At 45.1% G+C, this 21,812-nt stretch overlaps 1 protein-coding gene across 3 annotated transcripts in view; it reads left to right on the top strand.

The window, feature by feature from the left end:
• The window catches only part of MYO19 (myosin XIX), a 349,059-nt gene that overhangs the window by 321,647 nt on the left and 5,600 nt on the right, over positions 1-21,812 (top strand). For all 3 annotated transcript variants that reach the window (XM_085649443.1, XM_085649445.1, XM_085649444.1), the window contains exon 23: positions 1,486-1,824. In XM_085649443.1, coding sequence (XP_085505569.1) covers positions 1,486-1,824 — 339 coding nt within the window. The remainder of the gene's footprint in view (positions 1-1,485; positions 1,825-21,812) is intronic.

The following is a 21,812-nucleotide window of genomic DNA, read 5'->3' as shown; positions in this document are numbered from 1 at the left end:
ACGCTGAATATTTTTACCCTCATAGACTTGTGAACTTTTCCAGCGATTGTAAGCCTTCAGTAGGATAGGCTTGCATGCTATGCCAAGCAAGAGCTCCACAGGGTCAGATTCAATGGGTGCAGCCATCGTGCTTACCCCTCAGCCTCCCAGCATCCCTCAAAATAACTTTTAGTGGTAAAAATCACAAAGTTGAGTTGCTGAGGTTGTCTTTTTGACAAAAGCTGGTCAGGTTATCCCAGTCCTGGAGAAATGAAATTCTTCCCCAATAAAATGTTGTTCCACAAGTTCTTCAAAAATTGCTCCACAGACTCCAGTTAAACTTTCACAGCTGTAGATGGGGTTCCACAACTCTCATTTCAAGTCCACAATGTCCAGTTCCAGTTGGTTCTCTGGAATTCTTCCAAGCAGGCAATAGATTTTTGTCTGAGGACCTTTTACACACTCGAACCATGTAATGAAAGATCTACTACCTTAGCCATGTGGGCCAGAAAAAGACTATCCTAGAGCAAAAGGCTGGAATATAGTAGATTAAGTCAGAGGTGGAGATAATACTTTCAGCGAAGGCCAGGATATACATGTATATATATGTATGGTAAGCAAAGTAATGTTAGGCCCTGTCATCTAAGGAAAATTAAATATAAGTCTTCGATTTCATATCTGGTTTATCATTGGCTGCTATCACCCGTATGGCTGGAAAGATGAGGACATCCTAAATTGAGTGGCCCATCAACCTTCATGCAACTTATGTCAGAGGCCTGGCCTTTGAAGGTCTATTTTCTGACATGCATTTTTATCATTCCCTTACTTCTTAATCGACGGTAATGGAAAGATATATAGCCACGCTAACATAGCAAGACTGCTCAGTGAATAAAGAGCATGCAGCTGACATCCTGGCAAAGCGAGCTTAATCTGTTCTGCTTCCGAGGTTGATAAGTTGAGAGCTAATAATTGTTAGTAGTATTGCCTTAAAAATGAACGACGTACAAATGGCAAAAACATATGGTGTAAACAATTGTATAATAAGCTACTATGGGTCTCTGCAAAGCAGGCAACCGGTCAGATGTTATCCATGCTTTTTGCACCTTTACACACCTAGCCTGTGGTACCCTGAAGAACGAATGGCCAAGATGAGCACACCAGTATGTCCACCCCTTCGTGAATTAAGCCTGCTGTTGTGTACAGGCAAGCCTCTCTCCCTCATCAGTGCCAGTGTGCAAGCAGTGAACACCAATATGTGGTTAGTTTGATCTATGCACGCGCAGTTCTCTTTCAGAAAAACACCTGTACATTTTCCATTTTTTCTACACATGGCACAAACCAGTGGTTTTGTGAGTACCAGACACAAAAAGATCAATCATCTGCTTTTAAGAGGTTAATAAAAGTGTTAAGTATACATTTTAATTATGAGTCTTCCTCCACATCCGTAGAGGGAAGTCTAGTCAGTAAATACTGTAAATTGAACTCATTTTTGTGTTTTCACTACAGGAGAAAATGGAGGCCTTAGCAGAGATGGAACTTGACAACACCAGTGATGAGTTTGGAGCACCTTTTTCTTCTGTTCCTGTATCACCTGTTAGAGTTCCTCAGCCCTCCTCGGGTCGCTCAATAGACAAAGTGTGGACGGAAAGTGTGATCAACCAGTTCTGGCCCGTGGGACTGGTCTTATCAACTGCGCCAGCTATTAGAAAATCTGTCTCAGTGGAGGGATTTCACAGAGACCTTTCCCTACTGATGTGCTTGAATATAGTGCCTCGGAATAAAAGTTACAAAATGGAGTCCAACCGTTCGGACCAGGGAATCACATCCATCAGGGCCTTGCCACAGGTAACTTACTAATACTCTCAAGTGGATCATAATCAATTTACAGAGCTCGCTTGTTCACTGTGTCACTAAGTTTTGTTGCCTGTGAGGCCAGCTCCTGTTTCCATCTCCTGCTGTTCATTGCAGAAGGCCATGTGCAGAGGGGGAAGGAATAACTTTAAAGAAGAATAGCATAAATAAATAAAAATTGTGGTTAGAACTGGTAATAAAACCTAAATGTATGTTTAAAAAAAGAAACTCTGAAATTCAATTAAGAAAGCGCTGTTAAAGTGAAGTTATTGTTACGGAACAAAACCACAGAAATATGCCAGTTGTGATATGCTCCACAAAGCACAACACCCAAGCATATCATAACTTGAGCACCAAATGCAATGCAATACAATTCATCAGATGGAATAAGTATGACGTCGCTGTATTAATTTCAATAAGGCGCAACAGGTTCAAGTGCACTGTCATTATTATTATTATTTATATAGCGCACAAATCATCCCCATGGGCATCTCTCGGCGCCCCGGAAGCAGGCAGCCTAATGCAAAAATCACTCATTTAAAATAGCCAGGTCTTAAGGTGTTTCTTGAAGAGAATCAGAGTGGGACATGTCCGCAGGTCCTCTGGCAGCGAATTCCAGTACTTGGGGGCCAAGTAGGAAAAAGCGCGGCCTCCCATCTTCACTTTTTAAATTCTCCGAGTTCGGAGGAGCATTTTCCCACTGGATCTTAGCTGACGGGCCGGGGTATACCATTCTAATTTCTTAGTTAGGTATCTAGGTCCCATCCCATAAAGTGCTTTGAAAACTAAGCATAGAAGTTTGAAAACTGCTCTTTTCTTTATAGGAAGCCAATGTCATACTCTCAGTAGAGGTAGGGATGGAGTTCGTGCTGGCATGTTCAATGCTAAACGTGCCGCTGTATTTTGAATGACTTGTAGCCTTGAGAGCAGGTCCTCCCTCATCCCTGCTAATAAAGCGTTTCCATAATCTAGTCTGCTGACTAGAAGCGCCTGTAAAAGGACCCTTCTGGTGGAAAGAGGAATCCAAGGGAAAATGTTTTTTAGCGTGCTCATCAGTCCAAAACACTTGCCTGATAGAATCTTAACATGCTCCTCCATTGAAAGGCTGTTATCCATTATAATGACCAGATTTCTCACCCATTTATTTAGGGGTGGGAGCTTCTCCTAGTTCCCCTGGCCACCACTCCTCAGTCCATAAGTCCTCAGCTTTCCCAAACAATAAGATCTCAGTTTTGTTGGAATTAAGCTGCAGGAAGTTGTTTTTCATCCATGTGGCTATTTTTAGCATGCAGATCTTAAATCCATCTCTGGTCACCCTGGGGTCCTTCTCTATGGGGACTATCACCTGAGTGTCGTCCGCAGAGGAGATGGTTTGGAACCCACAGGATTTGATGACGGTGGCCAGAGATGACACATAGATATTGAACAGGGTGGGGCTTAGTATGGAGCCCTGAGGTACACCCTTGTCCACAATTGTGGTCTGGGATATGAAGGTGTCCAATTGTACACATTGAGATCTATCCGATAAAAAAACTCTGCAGCCACTCTAATGCCATCCCTGTGACACCAATCTCTCGCAGTTTATCTAAAAGAATTCTGTGAGAGATGGTGTCACAGGCTGCCGACAGATCTAAAAGGACTAGCATTGTAGCGGTTCCCTCATCTAACAGTGACCTGATCGAGTCTGTTACCTCTGTTAAGGCAGACTCCGTACTGTATCCAGCACGAAAGCCTGACTGCGAGGGGTCCAGAAGATTATGATGTTAAATTAAATAACACAATACTGAAATCAATAAATACTACATTCATAGACTTCTCATTCATAGTATTAATGGTAATCTGATTTGAAATCTCATCTGTAAGAATATTTGACATTTGTAAACTCGCCTGTCATATCCAGGGTGAAGTCACAAGCATTTCATTTGGTGAGGGTTATGGTTTTCGGGGCTATTGTACGAGTTATGGATTGTGGAACTAACCAGAACTGGTTAATTTCAGTGGGTTTTCATTTCTGTTTTGTCCTCATAATTTCACTTTATTTGTGATTTTTTTAGCAAATATATTCATTTGTGCTGTGGCAATATATCTGGACGGCCAATATACTGAATGTCCACATTGCCATGATATCTTAAGTTGTGACATTTTTCAAAAACTATAAAGGTCTGGGATAGGAGTGTTTTTTAATTTCTCAGGCGTGATTTTCTTTTCTCTAAAGAGGTATATGAATCGTATCCACCTTTGGGAAGGGAAAATAGATCTTCTACAGTACATTGATCTAAAGAGAGCTAAACATTAATAAACAGGGCACACAAATTAGAGCCACTGACCATAGCAGAGTTGGGTATGTTTCTATGTTCTCCAAGTCCAAAGTTTTTCTGTGTTATTTGAGCCTATCTGATGGCTCCCGTCCTCTGCTCAGACACTCATCAGTAACCGCTCTGGTGTTGTCTCACCTCCCCGTTACCTGAATTGCCTTGTTGTCATTCTTAATAATGTGTGATCACCATGGATAACAGTAATACATTTTTGATTATTACTTTGGTGGTGGTATCCTCAGAAACCTCTTCAAACATTAAAAAAGAAAAAATTCCCTTGGGAATTATTACACATGCTATTAAAACGTTTGGAACAAGGAGAAGTCAGCATTACTATTTTCCCATCATGCCTGGTTCTGGAGGATGGGACAATATATTTACATATAATAGAACATGAAAACAAATATTGTATACTTGTAGGGTGGAAGCATATATTCAAGTTGAATGCCTTTGGAATTATGGTGTGCATCCTAAAGGGTGTTTTCTTTGCTCCCAAGCCCGACAAGAGAGATGTGGTTCAGAGATGTTCCTTATATGTGAATTGTCGGACATCTACCTTCATTCTCTTTGAGTACATTTCAACTGTTCAGATGTCATATTAGCAATCAGGGGAGATTTTAATCACCTTCTGAAGAGTTAGCTTGGTTAAAAGGGCCTATGTGAAGATTGTTATGATTTCTTCTTAAGTTCAGCATTCATCACCTTTGTTGCCTCATGGCACTGGAAATCCAGTGCTTCCTTAACAAGGAGACCATGTAAACGCAGATGACTCACTTTAGTCTGCTTAGGTAACCTACAGAAATTAATTTGTCAGCCCTGGCATGAAGACCGGTTTGACGCATTTAAAAAGTGTGCATCTAGGATCACTTTCTGATGGATACATCTAACCGCAGATTCCTCGCTTTTCCCAAGCACCAGATTGGATTTGCAAGTTTTTCAGCAGTAATCACATTCACTACTAGGTGGCGCTGTGCAGCTCTGCATGCTCTCTGTACAGCTCCAGAAATAAGAGTAGAGCAGCATACAAGTGCCACACCTTTGTGCTAACTTCTATCACTTTCTTTCTTTACCTTTACCTTTCTTTAATCCGGAACTCTGCTCTGATGTTTCACCAGCCTCTAATGACTCCTAAAGACTGTGCTAATGTGTGATGTCCACTCCTAAGATTACAGGTTTCAAACTATGGTGTGACTGTAGAAAATAAATGTTAGGCATAAACCTGCATGAGGTGAGTCTCTCATGTTTGGACTCAGGATACAACTTTCGGTCATGTGAAGAGTACACCCTTATGCACCTAAAGGCAATATGTGGCCCGAGCACCAAAGCTGTACATTACTGTGCACAAGAAGTAGTCACGGACTTCGCATGAATCCTAACCTTGCTCCAAGTTGAGAGCGTGGCCCTGCTCCTGAGGATGTTGCTCCAAGGGTTTAATTTGCAGTCATAGTCTTCTGGTGAGTTGAAGTCCAAACAAAATCAGTGGCAAGCAGGACTTGACCCCATCCCACCATTCTCTATCTAAAGCGACGGTACGAGGGCATCACAATGTCAGTAGGTCTCATCCCCCCTCCCCTGATCTCCAGTTGTGGAGCAGAATCCTAAGTTGGTCCTAGTGTGCCCCGAATTTCCTGGGCCATTGGTGACGCTGCAGCATATCAAAACTTTTAAGGAGGTGATTTTGCAAATATTTGGCACTCTTTCGGCTCTCAGGTGTGCCACCGGTCACCAATGTCCCGCAGGGGCCCGTAGTCAGGTTACCGCTGGGGATCTGTCCATGGCTCCATGTGACGACCTTGACTGTAGTACAGACATTCACCCTGGCTCCAAGACCTGTGCGAGTACCTCCCTTACCGATGTCGGTACAGATGGGGCCTGAGCAGGATCCGGCACTGGTTCCAATGTCGGACCCTGAATTGTGTTCATCATGATCTCAACCGATGTTGTGCTACAAAACAACTACAGCTCAACCAGTCACCATCCCAGCCAGATTCTAATCCTATGCAACTATTAGAGCAGGCATGCCCTTAGACGCTCCATTATGGTTTTTGGCTCAGACTCTGACCAGAGGTTGCCACCACACACTGATGATGATGATGGCGGTGGTTATGGGAATATTTTACCCCCTAGTTATGATAAATACACTTTTTACATTGACTTACAAGAGGCTAGTGGGCTTGATATTTTCCCTGATTCAGGTCTGGGATCACCATGTGGACCTCCAAAGCATGAGAGTGCTTCTTTTGCTATGATAATTCAATATGCAGCTGAGGTCTTGAACCTACAACCGCCCTTTATTGAGGTTCAGACAAATGTTATTGTGGAAATATTAGTCTGGGCCTCCCAGATCGGAGCCCTTGTTTCTGTTCAATGAGGCACTCACTGATACCTTAACTGGCACCTAGTCATAACCTTTTTCCTGCCCACCAGTGAAAATGCAGCTGGCTAGACATCACAGATCGGTGCCTTGTGACCCTGATTTCCTCACTAAACATCCTGCATCTGAGAGCCTGGTTATACAGGCCTCAACCAGCAAATTGAACCCAAACGCATTCCCCATCACTCTCTGGAATAGGGAGTATAAGAGGATTGAGGGATTTGGCAAATAGATGGTCTCTTTGGCTAGCCTAACATTGAGGTCAATCGGTACAATACAGTTTGTTGGGCAGATAAATGCATGCCATGTGGGCCATGACCAGTGAGAATTACTCGTTGTCCCAGAAAACCGTAAGACATCTGTGCATGGCTTCAAGATGGCTCAGTAAGTGATTCAGCCTGCCCTTGATACTTTGGATTGTCTGGGAAGGGCAGTTTGCACTAATGTGGTGCTCCATCGCCATGCATGGATGCTTGCTACTGGATTCTCTACAGACATACAGGCGTCTCTATTGGGTAAGACTTCCAATGGCTTACCCCCTGCATGGTGAAAAAGCTGATTCTGCCTTCTAATGTTTCAAAGAGAGAAGGGCCTTTGCACGAATCTTAGAGGAACACCTATCAATTCTGTTGCAAGAGGTGTGAGTGTTTCTGTCCAAAGGAACCATAGAGAGGGTTCCGGACTCAGAAATAGTGGAGGGTTGATACTCTTGCTATTTCCTCATACACAAAGAAGTTTGGGGGCCTTCACACATCTCAGATTGTTCTCTGAATGCCTTCCTCAGGATTGAAAAGTTCAAAATGCTCACGTTGGCCCAGATTCTGTCTGCTCTGGACCCGAATGATTAGATAGTGTTCTTGCACCTGCAGAATTTGTATTTTCATATACACATCCTGCAGTCCCACCGATGTTACTTGTGGTTCAAGTTAGGTCAAGAGCATTTCCAGTTTGCCGTGCTCCCTTTCAGCCTCTTAAGTGCCCCTCGAGTGTTCACTAAAGTAATGTCAGTGAACGCAGCTCATCTTCAGAGGTCAAGAAATCGGTTTTCACCCACCTTGATGACTGGCTGTTGAAGGTGTGTTCATCACAGTAAGTTGTAGACCACCTTCTGACAAGGACAAACTTCTCGCCATCATTTAGGTTTACTATTAATGAGCTGAAGTTGCACCGGACTCATTCGCAGAGGTTACCTTTATTGGAACTCTCCTGGATATAGTGCAGTTCATGGTCTTCCCTCTGATGCCACAAGTTCAGAACATTCAGACTATAGCTCTGATGTTTCAATCTCTGACCTGGTTCGGTCTGAGGGCAGCTCTGAGGCATCTTGGCCTTTTAGCCTCCTATTTGTTGACTATGCCAGGTGGCATATGCAGGCTCTGCAGTGGAATTCGAAGTTCTAATGGACCCTGCACCAAGTAGACCTGTCAGATGTCATTCAGACTGTGGATGCGCATGGTCTGCAGTGGTGGCTGCTTGACCGTATTTCGACTGGTAACAGGCCCCTCTCCTTGCCCACTTAGAGCTGACCAACTCTTCACTGCCTGGTTGGGGAGGCGGCCTTTAGGAGGTAGAGATCAGAGGACTTTGGTCTCTGGCAGAAACCTGGCTCCATATCAGTCTGTTGGGGTTTCAGGACATTTGTCTGGTGTTGAAGGCCTTCCCGTCATGCATAAAGGGGAGGCTGGAGCAGATTCTCATGGACAACACCACCATGTGGTACTGCAATGAGTAGGCGAAGTGGGGTCCTAGGCCAAGAAGCTTTGCGCGCCTTGAGTTGGATGGACGATCAAGGCATTTCCCTGAGCATGAACCACCTGGCAGGACCCTAGAATACTACAGCAGAGAAGCTCAGCCGGGGCATCTTGCAAATCATAAATGGCCTCTACATCCCGAGGTGGCCCAGGACATCTTCCGGCAGTGGGGGGTACCCTGGGTAGATCTTTTTGCCACCTTCGAACCCACAGTATTACACGTTTTGCACGATTGAGATCTCAAGAAGGCGCTCGCTAGGAGATGCGCTGCAGTTAGAATGGAACATGGGTCTTATGTATGCCTTCCTGGGCTAGGCTCTCATGCCTGTTCTGAAAAATATCAGAACCAATCAGGCCAAGTCATCCTAGTTCTGGATTGGGCCAAGAGAGTGTGGTACCCAGAACTTGTGGCAATTAACATGTACCCTCCAATCAGGCAACCACTGCAGGAAGATCTTCTGTCACAGCAACAGGACATGGCCCACCACCCACACCTGCACAATTTACTCCTCCATGCAATGAGAATGAGCGGCAGTAGTTGGCTGCATTTGATCTGCCACCCAAAGCTTTGGTGCCCTTTTACAATGTCCATTTATGCCAGGATCTGGGACAAATGTATGGCTTATTGTGGAGTCCGCAAGACAGACCCTTTTCCACGCGAAACTGTTTGATGCTTTATAGCTTGTTATGTCTTTGGATCAGCAAGGCCTTGTAATGGGAACTACATTAAAAGGTTATTTGTTATCCTTTTTTGCATTTGCCAGACAAACTATTCATGTTTAAATCATCTGTTGGGATGAGGTTTATTAAAGGTTTGACACACGTTTCCTCCGAAATCGTTTGTGATGCCACAGTGAAACCTTAACTTGGTCTTGAATGCATAGCTGCTCATTGGGTCGTCTTACTTAAATGACTGTCTTCCTCCTTGCAACCTGTCCAGTTTGTCACGTGAGCGAACTTCAGGCACTATTGGTGTAACCGCCCTACACCACCCCCTTTTCCAACCAAACTGGTGCTGAGGACTTGGGTGGGGCAATTTTGCAAAAAGTCATGAATCCTTTCTATGGTGGGCAATCCATCACTCTCCCAGTTTTCTTTGCTCCCCCTTACTCTTTGAAATGTCTTTGAAAGAGGAGGAGAGACTCCAAAGGAGCTTCAAGCTTTAACATTGATAGTACCAAGGACGATCAGCTTTTTGTGGGTTTCTCTGGTGCGGAGAAAGGTGAAGTGTGTGCAGAAGTGGACCTTTTAAGATGGATAGTCCTCTGAATTAAGATGTGCTACATACTGGCCAAACAGCAGCCTCTGGGAAAAACGTGAGTGCTTATTCCACTAGGGCTAAGGCTGCTACTACTGTGTTGGCATTGGGAGTGCCTGTCCATGACATCTGCCAGGCTGTGAAGTGGCCGTCTGTGCACATGTTCATGGGAAGGATATTTCGCCTATTCCACAGACCTTCCACCTTTTGGGAGAACCTGCTTTAGTATCTATTTGAAAGGAAAGGAACCTGCTGTTTGAAGTATTTAGCAGAAGAACGAGTTACTTCATTTACATAATTCTCATTCTGGTAGATACTCTATTCAATGCAGATTCCTCATTGCCCTCTTCACCTCCCGTTCTGTAGAGTGGCCTCTTGTTCTCATCGGAAAATGTTCCAAGTTAGAGTTCTGCACATTGCTGCCAACAATTGTATTATGCTCTGAAACAAAGAAACTGATATCGGAATGCAGGGTGGCACTTATATGTGGCTCTGCCCCCTAATATATAGGGTGTTGCCGAGCCAGTTAATGCCACTTAGTGGCACACTTTGAGTATTGTTGAAAATGCTTCCAGATCCAGTCTGGTGCCTGGGGAATTTTCTAAAGGTAATGAATCTGCAGTTAGAATATCCATCAAAAATAAGCATTACCAAGTTAAATAACTTGATGTATTTGTCAGGAATTTCTAAAACAAATTCACTTCACCCTAAAGGTATATTGCTGGCACCCTCCTGAGAACAAAACAGATTGGCGTAGTTTGAATAAATCTACAGTTTTGGGACTTCAACCAGAAGAAGACGATAATTAAGAGTATTTTTTAGCCCTGAATCTTTCACAGACTTCTTCAGGGATGGGTGCATGAAACATGCTTACTTAACTCCTGAATTCCATATAAGCCAAATGTTACTTGCCAGATTAACTTGAAAACTTTGCAAACTGTTATGCCAAATAAGCCATTACACATCTCACAGGAAAGTTCTTCTGATGGATAATGCAGATTCCTCGCCTTGTGTATAGATATTAATGCAGTACCTCCCACCGTGGTGGGTCTGTGCGATTGTTCAGACTAAAAAGTCCTGCAGAAGCAGATGGGCAAAATCCCCATCCCAACAGACCAAACTGTCAAGGCAGTAGTGCTTCGTGAACTTGTCCAGTGGTACCCACACAGTGGCTGCCAGATATCCAGTACCAGCACGCAGCGTGCCAATACAATGGTAGCAGTCTTGGTATTGGTTGAATGAAGTTTCACAAAATCTGGAATAGCAGAATAAAAACCTAACCGTGGGAAAGAACAGGGTTTTCACTGAACATGTATGAAAATCCTCTTTCCAGAAAGAGAAATTATTTTCTAGAGCCCCTTCACCCACCAGGGTTTCTCCTAGGTGGCATGCTTCATCATTGGGGTCCTATCAATCTGCTGCGGATTGAGGCGTGCTGTGACTTGCGGAACTATGTAGGAGCACTAAGTTGTGGAAAATGTGTAGTGCAGTGAAAGTGGAGTGGAAAAACAAAAAGTTAAAAATACCTAATTAGTGGGCTAATATTTTATTCCTGCCCCTAGTTAGTATGACTAAAATAAGGGGTTAATAATAGGGAAAGTCTAACTATGAGTATAGATTCCCTAGTATTGGGTCGACATGTTTTGAGCTGTCCCCTCAAAGCTCTTCTTTAGGACCACACGAGGACTAGCCCCGTGCTTGCCACTCCTGAGCAAACCTATAATTAGGAATTAATGAGGTACACCCCTACTGTGTATACACCTAACACATAATACATACGGTTAATCACTGACGCGTAGTATTTTACTTTTATGCAGAATTTTGCCTCCTGATCTGCAGGGGTAGAGGGTCTTGTAGTCACACCTTCGTCAAAGCGCACCTCGGACAAATCACCTAATGACCCCCCCGGAGACCGCATCTTGAATGAACCTTCAGACCTTCTGAAGCCTGCCTATTAACAAAGAGTATAATCCATTGTGCAGTGGTCCATTTCCGCACTGCTTTGCCCTTCTTTCCGACAGATAACCCCAAGAAGAGCTGATTGTTCACTAAATGTTCCTTACTATGGTCAAAGTAAAACCTCAGTGCTCTTTTGGAGTTCAAGCAACTGAGATTTTATTCTGAATCGAGGGATGAGGCACAGCATCAAAAAAGGTCATAGGAGTTCATGGCTTATCTTTCGTGAAAGAGTAGGAATGCTACTTAAGTCCTTAACATCAGTTTGTCTGTGTGGGAAAAGGTGCTATAAGGGGGCTGAACCAAGATAGCCTGAAGCTCGCTCACCCAACTTGCGGATGTTAAGTTGAGGAGGAGCAATGGACAACCGTGCATTGGTTCATGAGTAAAATAAGAGCCAGATTTAAGTCCTACTTTGGTATTCCACAGTACTTGGGCAGAAACATATAGTTCATGGCATGTGTAGCTGTAGGTAAACATGCTGTGCATGCTGCTTCCATGTAGTGTTGGGCTCGCGCGTGTGCAACTAGTTTTCATTCAAAGAAGTCTCTTCGAGTCATGAGATGTGGTGAATGCACGTATCATAGGTAGGCTTTCCTGTTTTCAGTTTCTATTTTTGGTAAATTCTGGTGGAGTTTTTTCAATACCTTAAGAAAAGTGGTTATCAGTGGTTACACATTTTTGTGCCGTTAAAAACAGAAAAAAGTGTTTTTCTGGTGATTATGGAATTTTTATTCAATTTTAATTATTGCTTGCTTTCTGCACTGATAGTGCATGTGTATAGGTAGCGTGTGCACAGGGTATACGAGGGCCAAATACATTTTTACTGCACCAGAATGGACTACAAAGTCAATAACATTCTTCATTAACTCTGAAAATGTTAAAGATGCTTTCAGCATATCATCTAGCAAGAGACAAGGATCTCTTACAGGGAAGCACTTCAGCTCGGGTATCGATTTTGACAGGCCATCATACAACTTTTTCATATACGTAGTTGCTTTACTGCAAATACAAACAATATCACTCCAATCTTTATTGAACTTGGTAGGGACCTTTTTCAGCAGCATTCCAAGTGACACTGTGTTCCATGTTTTCACCACTATCTGAGGTGCTTGGTGACAACATTCTTTTCACATATTACCTGTCACTATATATGAATATTGAAAGACTGGGGTGTTTGGCAATTCACTTACAATCAATACTGACTCACTATGATAATCAAAAACATATTTTATTGCATTTCAAAATCAAAACTTTGTACACAAATATAATACACAATGTTTGAAATTTGCCTTTGAGGTAAGGGACTCACTAGAAAAGGGGGCTGATGTATCAAAGGATTTCAACCATTCTCGGTCTGTGGGTAAATGTGATGCTACATATTAGGAAAGATTCTTATGAAACCAGGCATTTTACCTATCTGTGAAATCAAATGTAGCCTAAATTTCAAATATGATCTTGATATTTCCCAATTCTCTAGAGTTTATAAAATAACTACATAAGACCTAAAAGATACTTCTAAACACTGCATCTTTAGATCAAAAACTAGAAAACTGAAAAAAGCAGAAGGAAGAAGAGACCGTGTTTTAGTGACATATCTAAACAATAAATCTCAAGCAGAATAATGTTAGGCCAGTCTTTCTTGATGCTACCTGTATAACAAAGTTACATTGTATTGGCCCCTTAAGGAAGAAATAAAAATAACTTTCACTAATCTTTTCGTTTCTTTGAATGGCACTTAGTTTGTGGTTGCAAAGGTGTTTACACCGGTGATAGCTATTTTCCTTTCGGTGGGGTTTTATCAATTATTATAGGTTTAATACTAAAACCTGATAGCCTAATCATAGGTAATGCACACGGGCATCGGGTTGATAGATTGCTTTTCTCCAGCGTCTCGTTCAGCCGTATACGGAAGCTCCGGTTTGACACTGCGTGTTCTCGCTAGGCCTTCAACACCGTCCCTCGTCAGTCGAAACAATCCTGCTGTTTGTTGGTTTCCGCCGTCAGGTGTTGCTTTGACTCTGTCTTGCGGTCGATGAACTCTCTACATCGGGGCGTTGCCTCCCTCGACTCCCATCTCTTTGACAGCTGAGAATGTCCACATGATGAAAAGGACTGCTTTTCAGTTCTACCCAACTTGCCATTCTAAGTACCACAGGACATACTTGCACGAAGTCTCTAACTTGTGCCTGTTCCCAGACCACTGAGAGCAATGCAGTGCCGTGTCTGCCATTTGGCAAAAAAACCGTAGGGCGCAATGCATTGCCTCTGCTTCAATGGTGCGAAGCTGAAGGAGCCCCCATTGGCTCAGCGCCCGTTGCTGAGGACCACAGTGGGTACCGCTATCTGTCATCCTTCAGCAGCACCAGATTGGAGCTCCCATGCCTCATCCCATGCCTCATCCAATGGCTCCAGGCTGCCACTGTATCATGGTCTGCGACGAATTACTGAGCCCGACACTACGCCCTAGTTACCCTCTGTGCCATAATCCACTTCGAAACCTCGCCCAATTTACATTGACCCCCACTTCAGTGCCAAATCCGAAAACTTCAGAACTGAAATACACTTCAGGGCACCAACCTTCTTCAGTTCCATCCGGGCCATCATTGAGGAGCTCGACCAGCCATCCTTCAATGACTTCAGAAACATCTCGATGCCGATTAGTAGAGTATCCACATTCAGCAGGGCATAAGCCAGTTTCTGGCTAAGCCTGTCCAACTATCCAAGGACTCCATCCCTCTCTCAAGAGAAGGCTAACCTTTGAGGAGGCCCTCAACCCTCCTTCAATGCCAAAAAAGCCTTGGTGCCAGGACAGAGGCATTGTTACTGCCTGGTCCAGGCTTCTCCAACAAATACCTCCTGAGCATCTGGTAACTCTCCAACTACCTCCATGTAGCTTTCCTGTTTGCAGTCCTGCCTATTATGTCAGAAACCTTTGGCAGAATTAATATATTTTTATTACATATAGAAGAAGTGTAATAGAGAGGAAAATGGGTATATTTTCAGAACTCACTAGCTGATGTTTGGAGAAAAATAGGTGCATTTCCAAAATATATTTAAATTTGATACCGAGAGGTAAATCATGTGGGGTTGGGGAGACGTATTACCTTGGTGCTGCTGCAGGTACTGCAAATATGGTTGTTATGTATTACGTATTTAAAGTCATTCCATACTGGCAACGTCTTTTTTTTCATTACTGCTGGCCTCCCTGCCTGAAGCACTGATGTGTCTAATGCATGTAAACTTGCATAGGGTAACCACTGCTGTAATCTTATCTGATTGTTGTCATAATTACAGGACTAATTTAGTAGCTTGGGATGATTTTCACTGAACATAAGTTCTCTTATTACAGAAAAGGTTGGCTACCCTAGGCTACCTCCACCACCTCTGAGTCCTACCTCCCCTTTGCTGCCTGTGGACCCTATCCATATTCACCACAAGGAGTTTTACATTCAGGCAGTGGGGACAACCAATGGTCTCCCTACGACCCACCATATGATCCCCAGACTCCTGACCCTTGGGATGACTAGCAGGTAGATTATCTAGCAGACACTGACCCGGATTTGCATCCGGCCAAACCCTCTCCACCTGACAACACAACCTCCTACCATGAGGTACTACACAGGGCAGCTGCTTTTCACAAGGCTGTGCTGCACGTTCGACATGAGGTACTACACAAGGCAGCAGCTTTTCACAAGGATGAGCTGCACATTCAGCCTGAGGTAGATCATTTCCTTCTGGAAACCCTCTCCTCCACTCAGAGGTCCCTTCAGTACTTAACCATGTTGAAGAGCATGGTAAAACCTGCTGGGGGCAACTTCAAGGAGCCCGTGAAGGCCAGTCATCACACCATGGGTTAACAAGATGTTTAAGGATTCTCTATAAGACCACCCCCTACATCAGGGGGGCAATTACCCCCGATTTACTGGTGGTTCACACAGCCAGGAAGAGAGTGTACTGGGGGCATTTAGACCAAGAGAGCAAGAAAAAAGATGTGGCTGACAAGCGCGTTGCAGCGAAATCTGCCAATCAGTGTCGCATTGCGAACTCTATTGGCTTGCTTTCCTGGTATGATTGAGCCAAATTGGATCAGATGGAGGATCTTATCCAACATCTCCCAGAACAATACCACAAACAGGGCATGAATTGGTGACGAAGGAGAAAATCATCAATAAAATTAACATTTGCTGCGCTCTGAATGCCGCAGACACCGCTGTGCACAGCATTAAATCTATTCTCTTGCTTCCCTGCCATGTATGGCTACGTGTCTCCAGTTTTAAACCAGAGGTACAGCACCTCCCTAATGTGCCTTAGACAATCATCTTTCATCTCTTTGGCCCATAGGTCAATGAGATGCTCGAAAAAATCCAGAAGGATACTGGCACAGCTAAAGCCATGGGCGCACTACAGCCATCAACTACCCGCGACTCCTTTTGTCACCCACAGTACTGTGACACAGCCAAAGCAGCTGCAATGCCGAAGACGTCCAACACTTTCACCAGACAACAGCAACAAAACCCCTTTATGGGGTTTCTAAAGGGAAAGGGTATAAGGGGAACAATGGCAGAGGTAGGGTCAAGGGGTATCTTCCAAAGGAGCCACCACCCCAAAACAGTGACATACTCTTCCTTCCCCCTACCATGCAAAACCTGTTGGGGGCTGGTTGCAGGGGTTCCTGTCCCACAGGAAGGCAATCCCCTCCAAGCGATGGGTTTTAGACATCATAAGGGAGGGGTGCTGTGTAGAACTCACTAAACGTTCCCCTGCGCGCACACAAATTGGCCACAGCACACCAGTGTCTGCTCGTAGAGGAGATGCACGCGCTACTTGCAAAGAGGGGCATACAGCTAGTCCTGCTGCAACTCTGCAGCAAAGGGGTGTGCTCCCTGTACTTTTTGATCCTCAAAAAGGATGGCTCCCTCAGACCCATACTCTACCTCCAGACCCTCAATAATCACGTCCTGTCACAACATTTTCAAATGGTCACACTTAAGGATATCATCCCTCTTTTGCGGAAAGGTGACTTCATGACCGCCCTCAACTTGAAGGATGCCTATTTCCATATTCCCTTCCATCTACTCCATCAAAGATTCCTGTGGTGACTGCACAGCATTATCAGTTCAAAGTGCTGCCCTCCAGGTTTGCAACAGCCCCAGGGGCATAGCCATTGCTTGTCAATTGAGTAGCGCCCCGCTTCTTGCTTGACGGTTGCAAGCACGAATATTAGCGAAAACTCCACTAGAACCTTACAATTTGTTGGGCCATATACCAAGTCAAAGAGCTCTTCAATAGCTTCTTTTACAGTGCAAATGACCAGGAAGATTTTACTCATATACAGATTCTGCTCATTCCCCATAGAATGCTCAAACGGGTCATACAACAGTCTATTTCATCGTGCTGAAGATGGTCAAACGGATGCATACACCACCAAGATCGAAACGTCAACAACCTGATCTATTTCCTTATTGATTGGTTTTCTCACAAGAAAGGAGCTTCTATGGCTTTCTAAGGAAATATATACCACTACTGTGTGGATGTCCTGGCTAGACAACAAGATGGAGTTGGCCAGGCTGTTCCACCTACACAATTCCAGTCTTCTGCAATATCCTCAGACTAAGCTAACGCTTTTGGGAGGACTGCTTTACAGTCCATGCACAGCATGTGTATCTACAGCTACACATGCCACAAACAAAGATTTGCTAACCGAGTAAGCATCTGTTCATGGCATGTAGTGCTGTAGATTCACATGCACCCACTCTCCTTCCCTGTCGCCTTGAGTCTGTTGCAGATGATCCTAATCCTTTACTTCACATGGTCATCTTTTCTGTATCTTTCTGTTCCATCTACATCTTTGCCCTCCGTGCAAAAAAAAACAAACCATCTAACTATTGAGCAGATGCATTACCTACGATAGGTGTAGTCGCCACACCCCTTGACTGACTTCTTTCAACAAAACCAAGTTACACATGTCTGAGCCCAACACTAGATGAAAGGAGTATGCACAGCATGTGAATCTACAGCACAACATGCCATGAACAGATGCTTTTAGGGTAAGTAAAATTTTTCTTACAAACTATTGTCTTCTCATCACAACTGGTGATTTGACCTAGGAGGTCTGGTCCGACAAACGTTAACGGGCCAACAAATAACCTTTAACAATGCCGAACACAGGTCCTGGCTTGGCCAAAAACAAAATTAATTAAACATCCAAAAGGCCTGCAACAGGTATGTCTGGCATGTACCATACCAAGCCACAAAATTATCCCAGCACCCAACATACACAGATTTTGTGGAAGAGCACTCTGCTTCAAAGGTGACAACTTCAGGGAGGAATCTCAAAGAAGATTAACTGTTGCTGCCCCATCTCCACGCATGGAGTGCAGGTTGCGCAGGGCTTGGGTGAAAGACCCAGTCCTGCTGCTGCCACAGATCCGCCTAAGATGGCAGCCTGATCGGAGGACGGATGCGCAAGTTCAGAAGTTCCTGATACCACATTCTGAAGGCCTAATCCGGAGCCACTAGGGTGACTTGGGGGGCGGTTGTTCTTTTTTAGAACTCTGGCAGGAGAGGTAGTGGCAAAAAAGGCGTACACTATTCCTGTGCTTCACTCCATGCGTAATGCAACTCTGAGAGAGAGAGAGCGCATTCTTGGGAACTCCAATGCACAAAAGAGTGGGCATTGTGCGTTATCAGCGGTGGCAAAAAGATGGAGCCAGGGTTCTTCCAATTGTTTGAAGATGCTCTGCACCAACTCTAGGTGTACCTGCCATTTGTGGTCCACGAGGCACAGTCTGCTGAGCGCATCTACCCTGGTGTTTAAAGATCCTGCCAGGTGTACCACCAGGGAAATGCCTTTAAGATTCAGCCTGTTCCAGAGGCTTAGAACCTCCTGGCACAGGACCAGGCTCCAACCCTGCTCTGCTTGTTGCAGTACCATATGCTGGTGGTGTTCTCCGTGAGAATATGCTCCAACCTCCGCTTGATGCCAATACCAATTGAATTGCCTGCAACTACAGCACATGTATGTGGATGCAGGTCTCTGCTAGAACCCAGAGTCCTCTAATCTCCACCTCTCCCAGATGCCCCCCCGCCCCAACAGTAATGCGTCTGTCACCACTGTCATATCAGAGTGTGGTAAGGAGAGGGGTCTGCTGCTGGTCCATTTGCAGTCGAGCAGCTACCACTGCAGATCTTTTGTAGTCTCCTCCAAAACCTGGATGAAGTCTGACAGGATCCCCTTGTTCTGGGCCCACTGAGATTTCAGAGCCCACTTTAGATCTCGCATGTGCCATCTAGCAAGGGTCGGCGAGCTGGAGGCTAGCAGGCCAAGAAGCCTCAGATCTAGGAGAGAGGCTGAACATTGGATCACAGCACAAATGTCCTGGATTGGTTGGTTCAGTAGAAAGGCTTAAAAGCGCCTTGTATCCAGGATGACTCCAATGAAGAAGAACCTCTGCGAAGGAGTTAGGCGTGACTGAGGCAGGTTGAGTGAGAACCCCAGCAATGTCAAGAGCCCTTTGTCTGGAGGTGGTTGTGACTGACTATCGCTAGCCTGCCTTCAACAGCTATTTGTCAAGGTCCAGGAAGACTGGTACTCCAGACCCCTTAAGCTGGGCAACCAGTGCCATCACTGGTGAGCCTGAAAGGGAGCATGGCAAACTGAAAGTGCTTGTAGCCCGCTTTGAACCACAGAGGAGGGCCCGAAGGACAAAGATGTGAAAATAGACATTCTTCATGTCAAACGCCATCATCCTGTGTCCGGGATACAGGGCAGATAGAACCTGGGCCAGTATGAGCATCTTGAATGTATCATTGCGAAGGTAGGCATTGAGAGGGGGATGGTCTAGAATAGTATAAAGGCCTCTGTTTGGCAGAAGAAAGGAGAGGGAATACCATTCAGTCCCCACTTCTAAAGTCGGTACCCTCTGAATAGCTCCTTCGGCCAAAACAGCCTGGATCTTCTGGTGTAAGATGTACATGTGGTCCTTTGAAAGCTGCTCTGATGTAGGTGGCAGGTGCAGTGAGTCGTAAGGGAATGGCAGGGCATAGCCCTTTTGGACAATTTGAAATACCAACCTCTTGGATGTGATGTTTTCCCACCCCTTGAGGAAGTGGCTGACCTTGCCTCCAATTGGATGGCTGTGTGCTACCAAGGTCGCACTAAAGAGATTTTAAGGTAGTTGTCAGAGAGACTGGGGATTGCAATTTACCCTGCCCTGTTGGCTGGGTTGTTTTCCGTTGGACCCATGACCATATCCTCATAAGTGCCGGGATGCCTATTGTGCAGGTGGTGGGGCCTGATGCTGTTGATGCACCAAGTCCTTCTCGTATCCCTTAAAAGGGCACCGCTGTGGAGAGCGAAAGGGGGAGGGGGGAAGGGATAGGAGAATTACCAGACTAGAACTGAAAGGCACTAACAGCTTACCATGGCCTAGCTTTCCTTAAAATGCTCCAGGGCAAGTCCACCTTCTCTTCAAACAGATAGGAGCTTTCAAAGGGCATGTCCATCAAGGACACCTGACCGACCCCAGAATAACCAGTTGTTCTAATCCATGTTTGGTGCCAGAGGACCACACTTGTTCCCATAGTCTGTCCTAGTCTTGGCTGCATTCTGGCTGTCTTCAATGGTTTGGGGGATGTGGGGGGGAAGCTAAAATCTTTTGGGACTGCCAGCAAGCTCTCACCAACCATGTCCCTCAGAACAGGGGTGTAGCATCCAAGGGGGCAACTGGCATTGCCGAAGGCAAGGCTTGTTGAGGAAAACATTTATTTGATAAAGGTTTCTATACAGTTGGACTTTGTCACAAGTGGGTAGCTGGTAAGGCGTTTGGGTTCACACTGCTGGTCGATGCTTGCATGACCAAATTCTCCAGAGTTGGATGCTGGGTTAGGAAATCCAGATCGCATCGGCCGTGTCTGAGGTGACGGGTGAATTTGTCATTTGACTGGGGGCTGGAACATTGTTTAACCCAAGTGCCCAACAGTGTGTCTGAGTGCCTTGTTGATGGGTAGGAGAGGTTCAGTTGGTACCTGGCCAGGCAGGAGGACTTCCATAAGCACATTAGTTTTTAGCTTCATAGTGGGGAACTGGAGGGCAACGACCTCAGCAGCCCTTCTATTCACAGTTGCGAAAGATGTACTTTCCTCATTGCTGAACCAAGAGGGTGTGGGGAGTGCACTGCCTGTTACAGGACTAGGTGTCCAACCCACTGACATATTATAGGTCCATGTACCAATTGTCCTCATCATAAGGAGGGGCAAACTCTTCCCCATCCTCTCAATCTCCACATGGCTGGCGCTGGTCGGAGTCCAAGCTAAAAACTTTGTGTCTGTGCGCAGCAGTGGAATAGTGTCTGATATATTGACTGTGTCACATCAAGATCTGGGCAGGGCCTCTGTCTGGATGAAGTCGGTTCAGAGTAGTATACCACAATGGGTTGTGGCTCATCCTCTGGCATCCGTGTCGACGTTCAAGGGACCAATGCAGATTTCGGCACTGGACCTGAAGTAAGCACCGATGTAGAACCCAAAATAGGTTCAATTGTCACAGGTGGCACTGAGCACAGATCCGTGGGTGCTAACCTGGCTGGAGGCCTCTGCGAATCGGTTGTGGCAAAGATGCACTGGAGAGAACCGGAAGCATGCCAAAGATGAGCAGCTTGGCCTCTCGAATGACTTCGATCAGGGTGCATCAGGAATAAGGATAGAATCTGCCCCTCCGTGGAATGGGAGCAAGACTGTAAGGCAAGAAGACATCCTTGCACCTTCTCTGGAGAATGAGTGGCAGGATTGGGCTGAATCCTGCTTGGACTTGTGTACCTTCTTGTGCTTACCTGAAGACTTCAATAGTGATGAAGATCTTCTGTGGGAACATCTTCGGAAGCAGGTCTGCACTCTATACTTCAACCTAGAGTAGGACCTGTGTTGACTGTTGCGTTGCTTCACAACATAGCGCTTCACGTTCTCTAGTGGCTTTTGTATTCATCTGTGCGCAGTTGGCACAGGCCTCGGAGTTGTGCATCAACCCCAAGCATAAATCATGGGGATCAGTCCCAGGCATCTGTTTGTGACAGTGCCTACAAGGTTTAAACCCTGTAGTTTTATGTGTGATGTTAGTCTTGCAATTTGGAAAATATTTAGAATTGTGGAAAAAGGAGCAGAGCTACAGATCCGTATCTGAAGGCACAGAAAGAAAGGAACTGTTATCATTGCACATGGGTGGCACGTCTATGTGGCTCTACTAGTCACTTCTGTGGTACCAAGCCAAACATGAAGTTACAGGATGCCACCTACCAGCATACAGGAGTACAGCTTTGAGTTTTCCGAAA

Source organism: Triturus cristatus, chromosome 3_2, assembly GCF_964204655.1.
Source record: "Triturus cristatus chromosome 3_2, aTriCri1.1, whole genome shotgun sequence".
NCBI classification, from domain to species: domain Eukaryota; kingdom Metazoa; phylum Chordata; class Amphibia; order Caudata; family Salamandridae; genus Triturus; species Triturus cristatus.
This window is presented reverse-complemented; position numbering and strand designations above follow the sequence as displayed.